This window comes from Ostrea edulis, chromosome 5 (assembly GCF_947568905.1).
Source record: "Ostrea edulis chromosome 5, xbOstEdul1.1, whole genome shotgun sequence".
Classification (NCBI taxonomy): Eukaryota; Metazoa; Mollusca; class Bivalvia; order Ostreida; family Ostreidae; genus Ostrea; species Ostrea edulis.
In genome coordinates, this window is record NC_079168.1 from 44,455,433 (window position 1) to 44,478,053 (window position 22,621).

General features: G+C 33.6%; 1 protein-coding gene across 1 annotated transcript in view; it reads left to right on the forward strand.

Moving 5' to 3' along the window:
* The window catches only part of LOC125649504 (E3 ubiquitin-protein ligase TRIM9-like), a 40,970-nt gene extending 21,557 nt beyond the window's left edge, over positions 1-19,413 (forward strand). Inside the window, exons 5-6 of the mRNA XM_056164568.1 lie at positions 8,550-8,774; positions 14,733-19,413. Of these exons, the coding sequence (XP_056020543.1) occupies positions 8,550-8,774; positions 14,733-15,034 (527 nt within the window). The 3' untranslated portion in view covers positions 15,035-19,413. The remainder of the gene's footprint in view (positions 1-8,549; positions 8,775-14,732) is intronic.
* The last annotated feature ends 3,208 nt before the right edge of the window (positions 19,414-22,621 follow it).

Genomic DNA, 22,621 nt, shown 5'->3' on the forward strand with positions numbered 1-22,621 from the left:
TGTGGGCCTCTTGTTAAGAATGACAAACCTTGGATCGTCTTCTCTCCCTTTCTAACAAATCTACAATTCTTAATGTGGACCATTATCTCAGATGTCGAGTAATCCCCACTGTTACCTACTTAACTAAAGGCATCATGTATAAAATGAATGCAATAAAAAAAATGATCCCATTCTTCAAATCTCTATCCAGGGTCAGCTTCTCCATTTAAGTATTCTTCAGACCATAACTGCTTCTTGTATCCTCATTCTTTGAGTCTCACAATGTCATAACCAATCTATATTTAGCTACTTTCTGACATAAATCTATATTAGCAGAAAAAAGAAATGCAATGTTTTTGTAATATAACTTTTAGACATGTGGACGAAATTTGATTAAATTTGACACTGAGCTACATCCATACACTGTGAAAGTGTTCTTTAGTTAAAATTCAGCCGACCGTGATCCCACTCGACACTGCATGCTTTCAGCAGATTTTTCTAGAAAGCATGATTCCTGGGTACTCCGCACCATATGTGCTGGTAAATCATTACAAATGGAACATTGGAACAGTACAGATTAGCTACCCAACATTTCTTTTTTAAGCAATTGTAGAGCGAAATGCCGTGATTGAATAAAGTCAATAAGAGTAGGGCCATTGCTCTAATAATGCAGGTTATTTGCAACGTCATGTAGACCAGCAATATGGTGTGCTTGAGACAACAGACAACAATATCCCATTTAGTTGGGTGTCTCAGAGCCACAGGGAGACTGGGTGACCGTCAAGATAGAGGCATATGTCTCTCGCACCTCCGTAACCGATTTCAGATGGTGACGGAGACGGCACGCCAAGTTGTCAGCACTCATTGTCGGCAAATATTTCCAAGAACGGTTAGGAATCGGTTGCAGGAGTTTCATTTAAGGCCACAACATCCCTATGTTGGTCTGCTACTTATGCAGAGGCAACGCCAATGTCGAATGCAGTGTCTGCTTGCACATGCACCTAATTGGTTTCGTTTGGCCCATAGGAGATGTGTGTTGTTCACTGATGAGTCTGGCTTCACACTTTACAGGTCAGATGGATGACATGTCTATCGATGTTGTGATGAGCGATATAATCTGACGTTTGCATAACAGAAAGCGACTGATTCGGGGAAGGGTCTGTTATGGTATGGGTAGGGATATCTCAAGGCATGAAAACTATCCATGGCAGTCTTACAGCAGTAGCATATCAGGATCAGGTCTTCAGACCACATGTCCTTCCTCTTATTCATCAATGTACCCTTATGTTGCAGCAGGACAATGTCAGGCCCCATGTTGTTAGGGTTTGTCATGACTTATTGGTCCAAAACAACGTTCCAGTTCTTGATTGGCCACCATACAGTCTAGATTTCTCCCTATATAATATCCCTCAAAGGACAAACACCTTGATGGGGGTCAATGGTAAGGAGAGTAAGCAGGGACTGAAGCCAGGGGTGGGCACACGTTCTACTGATTTGGATCAGGAAATGGCGTAGGGTACCCTCGTTTTAACACTATTCACACAAACACCATCTGTGATCAAACAATAAAAATCATCAAAATGTTTTCAGTAATGATGAAATAATTGAGAAACCCAAACAATGAACTAATCATCAATGAATCTTGTAAATCAATAACTATTGAAAATGAACTTGCATTTCTTTTTTCTGCTAGAAAGTATATACGTGACTGAAGATTTCAGTGACCTTAATTTCCATCTATGAACTAAACATTTCAAAATCTGAGTGTCAATAGTGGCTATTCTTGACCTGTCAGTTTATTTTATAAAAAATAAATTGATAAATGTTGATTAGAAATTACAAGTACATGTTTATTCAAAGTTCCTATGATATTTGGTGTATCACTGTTCCACACCTGTCTGATTCAACAAAGAATAAATTTCTCAGAGCATGTCAGATTACAAAGTATGTCTTAGGTTTCATTCAATAAAATTACTAGTAAAAATTGCAAACATTTTTCATTAAAAAGTGTATTGCTACAATGGAGTTAGTTTATTAAAAATATACAAATAAGCTAAAGATTTATGAATGATTTCCATATGTATTTGAAGATACAATTAACGTTAAGAATTGTGGAAGGCTTAATCTGTACATGTCAAAAAAATGTATGCCTGGGAAAGCTGTGAATTTATGAACATCAATGAAGGATTACCATAAAACATACTGGTATAATACAAATAGGTTATTAATTTCTTGGCACAAAGCGGAGATTTTACTGATATTAAGTAAGGAAACTGCATATGAATGGGAAGCCATATGGTCTGATGACATTACTTGCTAAAGATCATACTTTATTTGGTCAGGGAAACAAGATATAGCCTCTCTGTTGTCAAGGCAGTTAAAGTTGTGTCATATTTTTTATACAGAAACTGTTTATTTGAAACACTAAAGCGATGTAGAAGATGGACAATAGTGCCCATCAACAGAGAAAAATTGAGTTGTTTTGATCAAAAATGACAAAAAGATTGATTATTTTTATGCCCCCCTTTGAAAAAGACAGGAGTATATTGTTTTGCACCTGTCTGTTTGTAAACCAAGTCTTGTCCACTCATAATCTTAAGAACCCTTTATTTGACAGACATCAAACTTGGTACACTGGTACATCTTAAAGAGTAGATGACCCCTATTGATTTTAGAGTCACATGGTCAAAGGTCAAGGGTAAAAGATGGATAGTTTGGCCAAAAAGTTAAAAAACCTGTGTCAATTTCCCCCCATGAGAAATGGGGTTGTATTTGACCATTAATGTCCTTAAAGCTTTTGTGTCACCAATGAATGGAAATGCTGACTAAAGAGAATTATGTTGAAAACAAAACCATTTTTTATTAAGAAATGCTGGTACACAATTCTAGTAGGATTCAACGGTTTCAAGACAAATAAACACACCAATGTCTTATTGATTCATTCAGTTGTTGTAATAACCTGTCTCTGGTTAGAAAATTAGTGTTCTATTTTTGCCTTCTAGCTCACAGAGATTACCATAAAACTGGAAAAGTGGGACGAAAAGACCATAATAAATAAAATTGTAATAAATAAAATTGGGCTAATTAGTTTTAATTATGTCTGATGTTGGAATGGAAACCATTGCAAAAAATAAGCAGTCGTAAAAATCTCACATGAACAAGATCCACTGGCAAATTGATTTAATAGCTTTTTAATGACTCTTGGAATAGCTGTAATTTGGTGTTACTCTGAAGTGTTTTGTGCCATTTAATACATTTTTTTTATTATTGTTATAATCTATACATACCATTTTTTGGCAGGTTGTCTATGTTGGAAGTGAAACAATTTGTACTGTGGATGGCCTTCATTTTAACAGTACTTACTATGCCCGGGTCAAGGCCGCAAACAGCTCAGGGGACAGTGAATATAGTGACCCCATCAGTCTACAAACAACAGAAGGTAATGTCCAAATGATGCATAGTGATGTTAGTGTTCGTGTATAAGAAAGATCCAAATCAGATGGATGAGAAGATGTCTTTGGAATGAGTAGAAATTTTTGTTATGTACTGTAGGTGTAATTTTGATTTAAGTCTTTGGAATGAGTAGAAATTTTTGTTATGTACTGTAGGTGTAATTTTGATTTAAGTCTTTGGAATGAGTAGAAATTTTTGTTATGTACTGTAGGTGTAATTTTGATTTAAGTCTTTGGAATGAGTAGGAATTTTTGTTATGTACTGTAGGTGTAATTTTGATTTAAGTCTTTGGAATGAGTAGGAATGTTATGTACTGTAGGTGTAATTTTGATTTAAGATGAGTATGAAAGTTGTAACTTAATATCATTGCTCCTGATTAAAAAAATTGCAAAGTATATTTCTACATCATGTATCTTTTAAATATATATGATGAATTACAAAATCAGAGAGAAAAGGGCTTATTGTTGCTGTGAATTTGAACTTATTGCACTTAAATTTTAGCTGTTTCATATATATGCTAGTTATGATTAACATGATTAAATCTCTGTAATAAGTTTACAATAAAATAATTAAAATAGTCAAAATTTAAAAACTTAATGACATTTTTTAGCTCACCTGAGCTAAAAGCTCAAGTGAGCTTTTCCGATCACCCGTATTCCGGCGTCCGTCCGTCTGTCCGTCCGTCTGTAAACTTTTAACATTTTTAACTTCTCAAAAACCTCTGGGCCAATTTCAACCAAAGTTGGCACAAAGCATCCTTTGGTAAAGGGAATTCTAAATTGTTAAAATAAAGGGCCAGTCCAACTTCCAAGGGGAGATAATCAAGAAAAGGTAAAAATAGGGTAGGGTCATTAAAAAATCTTCTTCTCAAGAACCACTGGGCTAGAAAAGATGAAATTTATAGATAAGCTTTATTAGGTAGTGCAGATTCTAAATTGTTAAAATCATGGGCCCCGGGGGTCGGATGGGGCCACAATAGGGGATCAAAGTTTTATATACAAATATATAGGAAAAATCTTTAAAAATCTTCTTCTCAAGAACCACTGAGCCAGAAAAGCTGAGATTTATATGAGAGCTTCCTGATATAGTGCAGATTCTAAATTGTTAAAATCATGGCCCCCGGGGGTCGGTTGGGGCCACAATAGGGGATCAAAGTTTTACATACAAATATATAGGAATTTTTTTTAAAAAAATCTTCTTCTCAAGAACCACTGAGCCAGAAAAGCTGATATTTACATGAAAGCTTTCTGATATAGTGCAGATTCAAGTTTGTTCAAATCATGGCCCCTGGGGGTAGGATGGGGCCACAAGGGGGGATCAAAGTTTTACATACAAATATATAGGAAAAATCTTCAAATATCTTCTTCTCGTGAACCATTGGACCAAAGAAGTTCACATTTACATGAAAGCTTTCTGACATAGTGTAGATTCAAGTTTGCAAAAACTATGGCCTCCAGGGGTAGGTTGGGGCCATAATAAGGACTACGGTTTTACATGCAAATATATATAGAAAGTCTTCTGATATGGACCAAGGTGACTCAGGTGAGCGATGTGGCCCATGGGCCTCTTGTTTCATAATACAATGTATGTCTTTATATGTCTGTCATAGACAGGTCGTATTGTGGTATGGCATCTGCCCATCTGTCAGCACCTTGTGGGTCAGATAAAAATAGTGCTTATAAGGCTAGGATCATCAAACTTGGAACATCTATTCCCAATGATTAGAGAAAGACGCCTAATGTTTTTCAAGGTCACAGGTCAAACTTGCATGGGTAATTTTATAGACCAAAACAAAATAGAAACAGTACTTAGAAATAAACTAATTAGATAATCAAACTTAATACACACATTAATTAATCCATGGTATGGTGCAGGTGTATCTGTCCTTTCATCCATCAGCACCTTGTAGGAAGGATGCTAATAAGACAAGGATAATCAAACCTGGTACACATATTCTCCATGGTGAGAAGAAGATACTTGTAATTTTCAAGGTCAGTCTTCTTTCATGGCTAATCATGATGGAAAAACAGTTTTAATAAGACTAGATCATCAAGTTCCCCATGGTGTTGGTGCCAAGTATATTTTGTAAAGTGATAATTTTGCTTCTCAAGCTATGCTTTATTAGACTGTAAAACTGATGTTTAACAGTCTCTCTAGAACTAACATTTTATTAGTACTCTCCAATATTTAATAGAGAAAGTATGGAAAGAACACTGTTAGAGCCATTTTTTGTCCAAAGAATGGTATATTTGGATGTTAATTTTTTCTTCTTTGATTATTAGTGCATTCTGCATTTCTGAATATATTGGACATTCTTTCTATAGAGTGAGCATTGCTCTTGTTATATCAGTTTTGACCTTTTTATCCCCACACATTTCATTTCAAGAGGGGGTATAGTAACAGGACCATTCATGTGTAGGTGAGAGTGTATGTGTGTAAACTGAGCTTGTAAACATTCTACATGCCACATTTTTATGCCCCCGAGATCGAAGATTGGGGGGGGGCATATTGTTTTTGTCCTTCTGTCATTCTGTAATTCCATAATTTTGTCATTCTGTCATCCTGTCTGAAACTTGAACCTTGTTAATAACTTTTGAACAGTAAGGGTTAGAGCTTTGATATTTCACATGAGTATTCCTTGTGACAAGACCTTTCCGTGGGTACTAAAAATTTTGACCCTGTGACCTTGACCTTGGAGTTAGACCTACTTTTTAAAAACTTTAACCTTGCTAATAACTTCTAAATGGTATATATTAGAGCTTTAATATTGCACCTGAGCATTTCTTGTGACAAGATCTTTCTACTGGTACCAAGATATTTCTCCTTGTGACCTTGACCATCTTTGAAATTGACCATTATTGGGGGCATTGTGTTTCACAAACACATCTTGTTTGATTTTGGGGTCAAAAGGTCTAAATCAAGGTGACTATGGGACTTTGTAGAAAAGGCTAGTAGACACTCTACAGACCACATTTTTTGCTCAATTAATACTTCACATGTATCTTTATTATCAAAAGAAGAAGAATCTTATTGATTTTGGGATGAAAAGGTAAAATGTGAAGGTCACTATGAATGAGATTTCATATAAAAAAAAACCTTACATTTACTGATTGCCTGCATTGTGAGGGGATGCCCCACTATGCAGAGCTCTTGTTGCACTTGAAATATTGATAAATTTCCATTTTGCTATAAAATTTTCAAAAGTCTGAAACATTTTTAGAAACTTAAGAAACTAACATTGTTATATCCTTGAAGTTAGAAAAAAGGACTCGGAGTCTCATGTTAAAATTATCATTGAGATATAGAGCTGCAAGTCGGAATTTATGGGTGAAATTAGTACTAAACCCTTCCTCAATTTTTTTTTTACTTATATTTCATCTGTGATGAAAAAGATATTGCAAGTAGAAAGTTCTATGAAAGAGAACTACAGTCTCCAAAACCTTTTTTCAAAAAAGCATCTGCCACAAAATATAATCCCTTCCAAATATTGTATGTAGTGGTGTGCTATAAACCTAAAAGTGTTTGGATTTGAAATCATACAGTGAAGAGTATAGAATTGATCTATGAAATTCTGATAAACACAGTAAGATTTGTTGCACAAACCTTAGGAGCATACATCTTTAATTGTCACTGAAAGCCAATTTCAATGAGTTCACACCCAAAGGAGACTAAATGCTGTAAAGGAGAGAAGGATACAGATAATGGTGGGAGGGTAGCAGGTAGTGTTACAAACAATCTTTGTGCTTCTCTCTCATGGAGGAGACAAAATACAGTTGAGAATGAGATTTCTTCAGAGAGAGGCATGATTAAGGGAATTGGAGTGCAGCAATTAGCAGTTCTAATGATGTTTTATTAATTCATTATTAGATAATTAAGGAAAATCAAAGGAGTTTGGTGTCCTGTCTACTGATAGTATTGATAAAAGAACATGAAGATCTTAGGCAACACAAGATGAACAAAAGGAAATCTAGCTAAAGGCCATCACATTTACACCTATGGTGACAAATTATTGGAACAGAATCATTGAGGGAGTAGCTGATTCTTTGTTATCTGTGTCACTGGCCTCTTTCTGAGATTTCTTTCCATCTGCTATGGTGAAGTTTCAGGGGACTTCTGTTCCCATGTGCATGGTTGCTGTGAATGTAATTTACAGGACACATCTTGGATGAAATAATTTATTTTAGAAAGAGAGAAATATATATTAACTGAAAATTTTAAAAGATAGGAACCAGAAAAAAAACAGTGTGTCAATTGAATTCTGGTGATGAAACAGCATATAAATGAGAAACTTACTGAGTATGTTCACTTATACAGTGATGAAATATTTGTCCCACTCCCACATGTTAACAAATTGTTTCGCGCCTTACTAAGTACAAGAGTTCCCCAAAGGGAAATAACTCTTACTTATATCGAAACTGACGTATTACAATGCTTATAAAGTCGATACATTATGATTTATCTATTCTTGAAGAACATTATAGATATTATTTTTTGCAGGAAACTAAATCATGATATTAACCTCAGAAATGCATTGTCTGAGTCTCTCTCTCTTTTGCCTGGGGTCAGTATGACATGGACAGATGTCTCTTTTACTTTCAAAACTAGAAACATGGGTTCCCAGTGATAGCCTTGTTATTCTTCAGGACAGGGAGAGGCTTACTGTAAAGTATTGTGCATAGAGAGTACACATGTATAATAAACAACCCCAAGAAAAAAAATTCTGAATAAGCTTTAGTCCTATGTATTGTGTGCATCCAAAAATTGATGATATTTACATGAGAGCTGGTGTCTTGAACTTCAACCAGAAAAGGGGATGATTCTTTTAGTCCTATGGATTGTGCACTTTCCCCACTTTTTTTCATTAGAATTCCTGAATATGCAATACGCGATGATTTATGATATATCAGTGATTTTTCAATATACACCAACGTCATTGATACAATCTGACTAAAGTACAGACCTATATTATTATATATATATATAATAATATAGGTCTGTACTTTAGTCAGATTGTCATTGATACAGTAGAAAACAAAAACAAACACATATAAATTTAGATTGTCATTAGACTTTTATCCTCACCATTGAGTTAAATTAGTATGTTGTTTTCTTTTCAGTGGCTTGGTTCAGTCTGGACCCTCTCTCTGCTCATCCAGACATTCTTTTTTCCAACGGCAACCAAACAGCAACTTGTAACAGTTACGAGCATCGCATTCTGTTGGGAGGTGTTGGGTTTTCCAAAGGTGTTCACTATTGGGAGGTGGTCATTGATCGCTATGACAATCACTCAGATCCTGCCATAGGAATAGCTAGATTTGATGTGGACAAATGTCAGATGCTAGGTAAGCATGATTTTCAAGGCCTTTTGATCAACAATTGCTTGCTTCGTTGGTGCACCACAAATTGGATATACAAATATGTCTTTTACCCAAAAGAAATGCAAGGAAGAGCTCAAAATACCTAACATGATATAGTGATTTACAAATCTAAATTATTTAGACCATGTGACAGGCGGCGTATAGCAATCACTCCATCTGTATGTCTGTATGTTAGCATTTTTTATGGCATGCGGTAACTAAGTTTCCTGTGGAAAATTTTCATAAATTTTATACATGATACTTGGAATAGGCAGAGAAGACTCCTTTATCGGCTTTGTTATTACGTAGTATTTTTCAATATGGATAAGATGATATCACTTTCAATGGTAAGCAATAATAACTTGAGAAATATCGACTCTAATAGATTTCAATGGTAATGATTGGATTTAAGAAAGAGAAAAAACCCTTGCGATTTTCAGATTTATCGGCATTTTTTTAACTTAGAATTTGTTAATATGGGTAAGATGATGGCACTTTTTCTGGCATGGAATAACTTGAGATTACATGAGAAGATTTTTGTAAATTTTGTATGTAATACTCCATTGATATAGAAGAAGACACCTTTCGATTTTCAGGTTTTTGTCCCTCCATTAGCACTTTTTATGGCACATGATAATTCAAGTTTCCTTGGGAAAATTTTTATCTGCCCATCTTGTCTGTTTGTTCACCCATCCATAAGCACCATTGCAGGGCCCTCTCAGTTTTTGGTTCCTTATAATGAGAGTAATTACAGCAATTTAGCAAAATCATTGTTCAACACCAATGTACAAGAACAAAAAATACATGTTTTATTCTTACAGGACACATGGCATGTTTCCAAAGTGTACAAAGTTATAATAGTTACTTTGCCGAAATATTGTCATTTTTAGTCACAAAACGGATTTAAATCTAAGCCCCGATAGGCGGACCGACTTATAGGCGAGTATATACAGTAAGTCATGGGTGCATTTTGAAATAAAAATAAGAAGTAGAAATCACAATACTTTATTTCTATAAAGCAATATTTTTTTTTTCTGTTTTTAAATTGTGATTGTTTGGAAGTGGGAATGCGACGTAATGCTGTACTTGATGTCAAGAGTGCATTTTTTTTAACTTGCATTATAATTCCATTTAAGATTAGGAATCAAAATACTTTATTATCTATAAATGCAAGTTCAATTATTTTCAATCTTTCAAACTTTTGTAAATCTACGAGTTGGTAGGAACTGAGAGCACAATTATATGTTGTAACAAGGTCAGTTTTTATTCCCAAGATGCAAGTGTGTATTTTGTTAAATGATGAAGACCAGAACATAATGCATATGCTGTAGTTGTGCTTAGCTTCTACATATTACCTGGTAACCATGGTTTAACTGGTTCTCTGTCCAACTGCATTTTGGAAAAGTACATGCACAACAGCGACTGTTTTTTTTAAAAAAGTCCTTGTACCGACAAAGAATAACCCATATCTTTTTCCTCACACCTTCCTTACAAAATTTTTAAAAAACTCAAGTCTACTTCTGTTCTTCCTACAGCTAATATATCTGTAAGTGGCGCAAAACACCTTGATGCATTGTTATTTACAAAATGTTAATGTGATAATTGGATTTTTTGTTGATTAAATCTAATCCGTTTATAAAATGGCTAGCACCTTCTCGCTCGAGGTCACATATGACGTCACACATAATGGCATGTAAAATATCGAGAGTATATATGCAAATCACAAGATTTGAATTTCATCGCTTTCAGACACTTATTTCATTTAAAACACATGTAAAGTCATATTAGGCATGCAAAAAATTAATTTGCTAAAAAAAAATGAAGAAGTTTAGTAACATGGGATGTGTCCTTTAAAGACTTGAATTTTTATAAAATAGGTAATAAATGAATAGAAAAGAGACTTAATTGATTTCAAAAGTGAGGTTTCTAGTGAATTTACATGATTTTCATTTTATGTATTTTACCGTGCAACGGTGTGAGAAAAAGATAAAGGGAGTAGAGCAAGATAAAGTTGTATATTGGCGCATGATTCTATGCACAATGCAGATAACAGTAAAATGTCGTTATCTAACAGACATGACAAGTATAAGGTCATACACGATGTTCCTGCCATTTTTGAAAACTTTTCTTTTCATCTCCTCGATATGAAGAGTTTTTGTCTGATTTCTAAAATAGGATCAGTTTTTTATTGTAGTAATATTACTCTACTTCGAATAGGTTACGGTAGCTCAGTGGTAAGATCACCTAACTTAATGTAATGCAAGGATCTCCGATTGATTTACCTCCCTTATTTTGCTACATTAACTTAGTAATGTCCATCTACAACCTTCTATAATGCATAAGAGTTGACTTTATATTTAAGATAGGATAGTGAATTATACCTGAAATGTCAAGAAAATTATGTTATTGAGAAACATTGCATAGGACCTTAAAAGATTCAATAAGCTTATAATTGGGTACTAATGCGAACAGATTTGTATATATTACTGACAAAAGAAATTTTAACAGAATGCACTGTAACACAAATTGTACAAATGGGAATTTGAGTGGAATATTTATCTTTTTTGCACATGCAATGCAGTGAAAAAAACGTTAACATTCAATGGGAAGTAACTTATCAAACATTTTCAAAATACTTTGACTAGAAATGTAAAATTAGACAACATATCATTCAGTACTTCTAGCATTTGTTTTTAAAAGCAATTTGAAAACTATATCATTGCCAGCAGTCACTGTAGTGTAGTTTGAAACACAGAAAAAAAATGAACAAAAAGTTTGTTTCAGTACTGTTGTCTATGATCTCGTTTTCGACTGTATTGAGGGTAAATTTTTCAGGAAAAAAAGATAAAACTGACAGCAAAATGACAGAGGGAAGATTCCCCTCATACACTCTACATCCCAATAATTATTTTTTTCTCACTTTGATATGACCTGCCTGTCACCAGAAACACGAGGGGCTGGTATTGCCTCTCAACTAAAGGATGATATCTGAAGATCACATGCATACAATGCACTTAGATCATCAGGGGCAAAACTTTTTACATATAAATCACCAATGAATGTCTGCTCTTGAATAATTTTGGATTATCTGGCGAGACTTTGCAATATTCATTGGAGAGGAAGAAGATAGCTAGATGTGTTTTATAACCCTGCATGATGAAGTCGTGCTTATGTTACGGCTTTTATTTTGATAAACTTTTTGACATTTTGTCGTAACTTTTTTTCCCCTCTTACTTTTGAGAACCATGTGCCAAGTTGTCTCCCCGTTGTGGCTCTGTTAATGAATGAGTGAAATCATGACAAAGCTCTGTGAAATGAAGGAAACTCCTGCAAAAACTCCGGTCACCAACTGAGAGTTACAGCATTTTACCCTAGATATTAATCTGTAATATTTTACATCAATAATCAGAAAAGCACCCTGTAATACAAACAGATTCCACTAAACAGGTATCAAGTTTATATTGCCATGGAACTACTGGAAAGGGGAGGAAAATACTGAAGGAATCAATATCTGTGTTATAATAATTCTGCATTTCCTTGAGGCTTGATAAATCTGATGCCATTGAAACTGCACTACATTCAGGATGTTGTGTTTTGTCATTAGCTTTTGCTGTTCGTGAGGCAAAAGCAAATTAGAGAGGAAGACATTACACTTCATTGAGCAGGATCACAGTAGATTGCCTTCCATCTGTCCTTTTATCTGTTGGTGACATCACCATTTTGGCTTCATTAAAACTATTAGTACAGAGTAAAACAGTGCCATATATTTCTGTATATATAGAGATACTGCACCTTAATTTGGAGAAATCTGTGTAATCTACCCCTGATATTTACACATAAAAGAAAAGGGAAATGACAAGTAGACAGTGAATTAGAAAAGGAAGTATCTGTTTAAATAATCCTGGTAACAGCAGGAAAAAAATTCTCTTTATAGTTGGATTAGACAAACAAATACCTAACACTCTGATACTTTGAACCTTGTACACATTTCTCTAAACTTTGTTAATGGACAGGCTGGTCTACTTCAAGATGTTTACCTTCAACAGCTGATTGATAGCTAGAGATACACAGCAGAAATTTAAACCCAATCAGGGAAATTTAATTATTTCTCTCATCCTTTGATTACTTCTGAAGATCAAATCAAAAATTGTCTTATCAGGGAGCACTTAAAGACATATAAATCTGTCCCTAGTGGAGTGAAAGTTGGCGACTACCTGTCCTGATCTGAAATAAACTGTCTGGCAGTAGCAAGGGGAAGAAAAAAATATTTCTGTAATTTATGAAAATTCCTAGGGGGATTTATGATTGGTATTTATTGGAGATATTAGGTAACATCTTGAAAGAGAGGCTGTGTGAAAAATGCACTGAAAATTTTATTAATAGATGAAATTTTGCAAGCAAAAATTAAACAGCAGTTAATTTTTAATTCATATTTTTCTAATGTGAATAATTTAGATTTTGAGAATTCAGGCAAGACAACAACAACCCCTCCCCCCATTATTTTTTAAGGACAGTTTTAATGTTTTGAAACTTCTTGTTCTCACGCTCATTATCAGTAACAGCTATTTTATATGGATACCAGTTTACAAAACTCGAACCAATTTCTCCGTAATGAAATTAAAAAAAAATGTTAAATTATATACGTCAGAAACTTTATGGCTGACAACATACTTTAAATCAAATTTAGAAGAATTTGTTATAAAGAGACTGAGCACAGTGAACTTCACAGAAAGGGAAATAACTAGCAGTTGTAACTTGACATGATCACTGAGAGTTGTCAGAAACTAGTCTGATTGCTTAAATATGTATGCCTGTTGTATGTTCACACACAAAATGCCTGTTATATTTGCTATTTGTACCTAATTTATTCACGAAGCATCATCTCTTGGTGCCTATTGTAGATGAGTTACCTTTAACTTTTACACATTACATACAAATGTGTGATAAATTTTTACGTGTAGCTATAATCTTGCCATGAATCATCATCTCTTGGTACGATTACTCTAGTCTTAATACAAATACATGTCTTTTAGTATGGCTAACTTTTCTGCACTTGGTACAAGAATGGCTGCATGTAGAAAAACTTACACTGAATATTATATACACTATAATTAACAATCCAAAATTGAATGTATATTTGTTAGTTTTTCAATTATGAACATTTATTTTTATGAATTGTAATTGAATACGTGTACTTCAGTACATAAGTAGTTAGTGGTTTTATTGAGCCGACTTTCCACATTTTCTACAAGAATAACGTGGTGATATACATGTCGTGTAAAGGATATGTAAATCATGTGTAATACTCGTACAATGATCGTGTAAAGGATATGTAAATCGTGTGTAATACTCATACAATGATAAGTCGTGTAAAGGATATGTAAATATTGTGTAATACTCATACAATGATAAGTCGTGTAAAGGATATGTAAATACTGTGTAATACTCGTACAATGATCGTGTAAAGATATGTAAATCATGTGTAATACTCATACAATGATAAGTCGTGTAAAGGATATGTAAATACTATGTAATACTCATACAATGATAAGTCGTGTAAAGGATATGTAAATACTGTGTAATACTCGTACAATGATCGTGTAAAGGATATGTAAATCGTGTGTAATACTCATACAATGATAAGTCGTGTAAAGGATATGTAAATACTGTGTAATACTCGTACAATGATTGTGTAAAGATATGTAAATCATGTGTAATACTCATACAATGATATTGTGCTTATACTATTAATTGTCGTTATTTATTTATTATCCCTTGCAATTCAGGTGTTTGTGTTACAAAATAATTCCAGCTTTAATCATGGAACACATGTTGAATACTATGAAACGAATCACAGTATCTTTGAAATAATTCGAAGGAGAGATATTTCTCCGTTTTAAAGAGATACACAGTTATAATACTAGAGTATTTTTCATTTTTCAGGCAAAGATGAGAAAGGATGGAGTATGTACATTGATAATGGAAGAAGCTGGTTCATGCACAATGATGACCACTCAGAGAGAACGGATGGGGGAATTAGAAGGGGGAGTGTTATTGGGGTACTGTTGGACCTGAATAAGCACAGACTCTGTTACTTTGTGAATGATGTTCCCCAGGGGCCAGTATCATTCAAAAATCTTCATGGTGTCTTTTTTCCTGCCCTCAGTATTAATCGAAATGTTCAAGTGACACTCCGAACAGGACTAGAACCCCCAGCAGAAAGTGAATCTGATGATGAACATTAGAAAAATTTGTATGTTCAAACATCAAGACATCTGCGTTCTTGGTTGTGCAATAATGTGAGGCACTAAATATCATCCAACAAATATTTTTCTAGTCAAATCTATAGAGGTCCTTGCATGGATGCCACTTTTGTAAAACTCTGTACAAGAATATCCTCTCTGTTCTCTAACATGAAGTGTTAAGCAATTTTCATCTAATTCTCAAGAGTAACAACTTTGTCAGATATATTGGTTAAAACAGCAACGAATCGTATTCTTCGCATGGGAAACTCATTGGTCATCAGAAGTTATTTCATATCAGTGGTTGAAAGTTTGAAAGTCTTTGTATATTGAATTCTCATTAAGGAAATAAAAAAAAGAATACAAGTACAAATTTATGTTTTACAAAAATAATTACTTGGTTGAAGTTCTACATCAAAGTGTGTAGCAAACATACAGATGACTTAGAATTTATGTAAATTGATGCCTGTATAGATTTCTATGCTAAGATATAGAATGTTGCAGTGGAAAGAATAGCTTGGTTCCTTTATGTAATACATGTGTACTAGTTTGTATATATGTACAAATGTATGCAGCTTCAGAGGTTATGTTAATGTGTCTGTACTCTGCTATTAAACTTTTTTTTTTTTTCAAAGTGTTGAATTTTATAATCTGTAATATAAGACCAAAACATTTTATGCCTTGTCTCATGCCCCGAGTAAATTTTTAGATAGAGAAGCTTGTTGACTGAAAGACACAAATAGTAATTTGTGACTTTAAAAAATGTTTGGAGTGTTTTGCCCACATTTACTTCCTTCTACACATTCAGACCATTTATAAATATTATATCCAATGCATGTGGACAAATCAAGAAATGAAATAATTGTGGTTTAAATGTGGTGTAAGTTTTACTCCAGTTGTCTCTCTTTCTCTGTCACTGATGTCTAAAATTGTGAAAAATGACCACAAATTGAATGATAAATTTGTGAGATGATAAAGGACTTTGCATTATACTTTTATGTGTTAGCAATGGATTTTTGAAATCGTTGCAGCAAAGTGCACCATGCTTAAGAATCCACTTTAGATTTGTTTTGAGAGATTGTGATAATTTTTACTTTTGTATATTAAGTAGTTGTGTTATAGATTTCTTTACATTTTATGATTTATTTATTTTTATTATAAGAACTATTTTTTTTTTTTGTAATTTACATTGTTTATTTTATTTTCATGCTACAGATGTATGAATTTTTTTGTGTGATTTTTACAGAAGTGTAAAATGTGTTTTTCTTAATCCAAAAACAATTATTATCTGCATCGAAGTAATATGTGTTTTTAAATGTGAACGTTTTTCTCCCTGTTCAATGCAGTTTATGTTTTATGTATGCAAATTAAGTAACTTGTAATGTATTTTCCTAATAAATTGAGATTTCAAGAAGCAGTTTTCTTCAGACAACAAATTTAATTGCTAGATTATCTGAGTAGAAAGTTCCAAGAAAATTGCTGAAATTTGGAGAAAATAAAGTATTTTTAAAAAATACACAAATTTTATTTTTCATGTGACAGATTTTTATTGTGATAATTATTAGATTGCAGCAAGCATTTTGTACACAAATATTATCCAAAAAAATATTTGGAAAAAAGATGTTGCATTTTTAATTAACTCAGTATTGCCTCACAAACGTGTATACTTTTTCAACTCGGTTAAAGCAGATATAAAATCACGCTCTATAGATACCCTCTACATAACAGACTGGTTATTATTGAAGCACAGTGAGGAAATGAATATCATTTTTGAAAATACAAGAGAGTATGAACTGCAACGCTTCATGTTGACATACTTTTTCATGAAGTGTGAAGCATCACAGTTCATACCCTCATGTATCTCATTAACTGAAATTTATTTCTTATATTCCATTATAGGAACATGCTGTTTTTACTCAGTTTCTTATCATTATATGTTCCCCAAACGAAGTTTGGAACATTGATTTTACTCTGTTATTATTTTTCTACGTCACTGATTTGTCTGGAAGTGTCTCGGAAACTACACAAGGCATTAAGGTGAAACCTTTTTAGGATGATAGCATAGCATCTGTAGATATGCCAAGCGAATGTCAATCATTTTGTCTGAACATACATGCATGTTTATTGGATTTTTGGTACACTATCTTTGGAATTGGTCTAACTTTGTTTTTCAACAAAATCATTTGATATATGTCATAGGTCTATGTTGAGTCTATTAATTGATTGGCATAGTAAAAAATCACCAACCTGCATACTCGTGTGCTTTGTTTTGATTGGATAATGCTAAAACATCAATAACTCTATTATGAATGAAGGGATATTCACAGCGTAGGTAGATAATACAAATATCTATAGAATGGTATACTAGAATATGCTAAAGGGCATGCACATGCATCTTTTTGAGGTGCCATTCTTTGAAGGACCATAACCTTTTTGTTTTTCATGAAAAACATTTTATGTTATAGATTTACCTTGGTCCTCCTTACTGTCCACTGTGGTCAGAATTACTTGCCATCATGTGCATGTACGCATGCTAAATTCTGATTGGACAATTTTAAAATCCTCATAACTTTCTAATTATTGATATGGAGAGATGATGAAATTTTGCTGTGGGTATATGATATGAATTCCTGATGAATGACATCAACAAAAGTGCTGAGTCATGTTCTGTAGTGTATTGTTTTCATTCAATGGATATAACTTTCTTATAAAAAACTTTAAGAAAACAAAATTTTCACTGCAGGTTTATAATATCAATGCCTAATAAATGGTGTAAACAAAAATTGCTAAATCAAATTTTTGTGTGTGTGCATTGTAATTTTTAACATTGAAGTATTGATCTGTAACATTTTCAGATTTTTTAAATGAAATATTTTGAAATTTATGTTGCAGATATATTTTTGGACTCTACTGATTAGTGTCGTCAAAATCACTTGAACGTGTGCACACTTGCGTTCAATTTCCATTGCCTGGTATTTAGATACCTACAACTCGCTTAAGAACAAAAAAAAATGAATTGATATCATAGGTACTACAAGAACCTAAAATGTAAGATATGATTCATGGTTGTGCTGATCAAAGTACACACTCATTGTTTTTGGACATCCTATTTTGGTCTCGCTCATATTTCCCTATTTTTCATTGAAGTCTTTAGAAATTTATCTTGAATTCATATATCTTGGAATTCATATATCAAGAATTATTACACATCAGTATGGTTACATTACTCACAAGCATGTACATGCACATGTGCTGAATTTGATTGGATGATGCATATTCTTCTGTTACAAATTTGTTTCTAATAATATGGTCTGAAAGTTGTGATGCTTTACTTAGTGATGTTGTTAAATTCACTGCTATCGAACATGCACGTGCTCAATTTTGATTGGATAATTTAGTTAAAAGTTTTATAAATTTCTTGTTTTCTAATGAATTGCTTTAAAAATTGTATTCTTACTATATATTTACTGTGACGCTTGACAGATTGGCATGATGAAAGTTACTGACCAGAAAGTGTATTCACGTTGTATTGATTGGATAATGCTTTTAACTTGTATAGCTCTCCAATAAATGAAGGAAATAAGGTGAAATTATTACTATTGTCTATTGAACTCACTAAAACAAATGGGACCACTCTTTAAATGGGGGTGGGGGGGGGGGCATTTGGGGAACATCCGTAATGGTTCCTGTTACAATAAGAACTAGCTTCTGTTGGAATTCCAAGTTGTAGACATACTTTATCTATCAATTTAAGACTCATACACACATTGTTCACTACTTAGGAAATAGCTCTCATTTACAGTACAGTTTGTAAAGAACACTGGAAATGTAAATATATTGAAATGGCTGTAGCAAGAAGAATTCTTAAACTAGTGAATTCAATATGCAATTATTTAATTTTGCTTTGGCATGACAAATGCTTTTGACAACGAAAAACACAAAAGTTTGATATATATTAGAGAGAATTTTTGATTTTTATCCTCGAATACTCGTAAACTTGCTAAATTTGTGTTTCTCTGCAGATCAGGCGGTTGCACAGCAGATTTTGATATTCTTCTAGGCAATATGAATTTCGTGATATACAATGTGTCATATGTCTCACAGCAAGTAGGGGTTCAAGAAAGGAAGAATAACAATTAAGTTGTAAAGTCATTCATATGTACATATATATATGATAGACAATGTAAGATAATTTTGGTCTTCATTTAAAGGGGGTACTATTATGCTGTAAACTAATAACATTTTTCAAAACTGAAAGGTATGGTGAATTTCTAAAATGAAATTTGTTTAGCTATTGAATACAAAACGGTTTTAACTGTTTGTATTATTTCAATGGAAAATGCTGTTTGAATCATTCAAATAAATAAATGAGATGTAAAAAGTCTGGAGTTGTTTTATTAACAGAGAGCAGTATAAATTGCATATAAGGTGGCTCACTACACCCAGAAATAGTTTCTCAAATCAGTACAAATTTATTTAATTCTAAAAGATATATACAATATGTATGCCAAAAAGGCAAAAACTATAAAAATTTGGATAAAAACATGATTTTCAAAAAAATCATTTCAACACATGTGAACAATAGACTCTGGCAGATTTGAACTTGAGATCTGCGGTTCACCAGCCCAATGCTTTAACCGCTGAGCTACGATAATAGACAAACAAGTCGATCGATACAAATACTTTCACAAAACATTTAAATTGCCATCTTGTGATGTGGTGTCTTAGAGAGTATAATAAGCTTTAGTGAGCTACCTTGATTTTTAGCTCTTCTGAGCCAAAGGCTCAAAGAGCTAATCATATGTCTGGCGTGCGGTGTGCGTCAACTTTTTGGAAAAAGGGCTATATCTCAAGAACCCCTTGGCCAATTTTTGTCAAATTTGTCACAGGGTATCCTTGGCCCAAGGGCTTTCATTTGTACTGAAACTAGGGTTGTGACCCTTTAACAAGGGGAGATAATTAGGAAAATGCAAACAAAAGTAGTGGTTGTTAAAAAATCTTCTCAAGAACCACTGGGCAAATTATCACCAAACTTATGCATAAGGATAAGGATAGGTTGTAAATGAAAAATTGTTCAAGGCATCATCCTGGGGCAAAGGGTATGGTCTCAAGGTCACTTCAAAGTTGACCTTAAATTTTGTTTTGTTAAAACTTTGATATTTTGCTTAGTATAAGGACTAGGATCATCAAATTTTGTCAGTTGATGCATCTTAGGACCTAATATCATGTTGTCTCAAAAGTAGGTCATGGTGACCTACTTTTTGAATTTCGCAGGTAATTATTATTAAATGGATTTTGATGCATATCTTGGACACTTTTGAGCATATGATCATCAAAAGTTGTCAGTTGATGGATCATGGGACCTTGAAGTGTGTCATGTGAAAAGTATGTCACCATGACTTACTTTCTGAATTTTATGGCTAATCATTTATGAATACATTTTAGGTTGTTATTTCAGATACCGAGAGGTTTAGAATCATCAAACCTTTTAAGTTGATGTGTCTAGAGGCCTCAAAACATATTTATTAAAAAAATAGGTCACCATGACCTACTTTTTGAATTTTGCAGACATTCAAATTTCACATTTCAATTTTAGATGCATATTTTGGACACTTTGAAAGCTAGCATGATCAAACTTTGTCAGTTGGTGCATCTTGAGTCTTCATAGTTTGTTGACCAAAAAGTAGGTCACTGTGACCTACTTTTGGAATTTGACGGCTATATTTTAATATTTCAGATACTATTTGACTTACAATTATCAAACTTTGTCAGTTGATGCAGGTTGAATCTTCAGAGTGTGTTGACTAAAAAGTAGGTCACCATGACCTATTTTTGGATTTTGAAGGCTATATTTGAATATTTCCAATACTATTTGACTTACAATCATCAAACTTTGTCAGTTAATGGGTCTTGAGTCTTCAGAGTGTGTCGACCAAAAAGTAGGTCACTGTGACCTACTTTTGGAATTTGACGTTTATATCTGAATATTTCAGATACTTTTTTACTTCAATTATCAAACTTTGTCAGTTGATGCATCTTGAGCCTTTGGAGTGTGTCGACCAAAAATAGGTCACTGTGGCCTTCTTTTGGAATTTGACGGCTATATTTGAATACTATTTGACTTGTCAGTTGATGCATCTTGAGTCTTCAGTGTGTCAACCAAAAGTAGGTCACCGTGACCTACTTTTGGACAATTACATTAAAATTTTCAGGTACCATTTGACTTAACATCATACAACTTTGTTAATTGATGAATCTTGGTTAATGAGAATTTTTGCCTGTTCTACAATGTATCAGAAGAGCGATTTTAGGCCCATGGGCCTCTTGTATGGATGTCCCAGAGAGTTCCTGATGTATTGGGATCGGATGTCCCAGAATATTTCTTAGGTTGGGATGTGTCTGGGAATAGTCTCAAAGAATCCTTCTGGTTGTTCCATAGATTGACATACCGTGAAAGATCTCAAACCATCACATAAACATAGAGCTCCAAATTAACATAAACTCAAATAATTGATTCAGAAGATCTATATCTTTAATTATTTGAAGATATCATCAATTCATTTTATTTGTGCAACAAAATTAAAGATCTCTTCAAATAATTAATGATATCTTCAATTCTGAATTATTGCACACATTAATTGAATTATTGATAACATTCATTATTCTGCTGAATTGATGTGCACATTAATTTAATTATTGCTCTCTTCAAATGAATTGATGACATCAACAATTGAATTACAAGCGCTACAATTCAATTGAAGAGAGCATTAATTCAATCAATGCTTGCATCAATTCAATTATTGCATGCATCAATTCAATTAGTGCTCACAATAATTGAATTATTGCTCTCTTCAATTGAATTGTAGCACACATCAATTCAATTAATCATCATCATCATCCATTTTCATTATCCAGGCAAAATTAATCCTTTTGCAAGTGTGAGGCCTGGCTGTCCTGTCAAGGTCGAAGTTTGTTTTTCCATACCTGGCGATCCAGTGGATTGATCCTATCCAATCCTGTAGACCCTAGGTCTCGTTTTACTATCTCATCCCATGTCAGCTTTTGTCTGACTGGAGCTCGAATCCAGTGACATTCAATGTACGAACTTGTGATATCCAACCTGTATTGGGCTCAACATGGCCTAGCCATCTTGACCTACATGTTTGATGTGAGTAGTAAGAGACTCAAAGGTGACATTCACTTCAGGCCTAGAGGTTATAAAACTTTTTTGAGCACGTTTTCATACTCAAACTTGAACTCCGTGCTCTAAATCGTACTTATACTCAAAAGTGAAGGGTATAAAACTTATGAAATTATTCTCATACTCAAATGGAATACATGCTCAAGATTTTTTCGAGTATGTTTCGGAACTAGCTCAGAGTTGTACTCAAAACAAACATGGCTGAGTTTGAATATGAGTACGGTAAAAGTTTTATAACCTCCAGGCCAGGATTGACAAGGCAGATCCATCTTATCATGGCTTTGTTGTTGTGTATCAGTTTCCTTAGAGTGGAGGCTGTTAATGCCCATGTTTCGGAACCATATAGCAACACAGGTCTAATGTAAGTTGAATATAGATGGCCTCTGGTT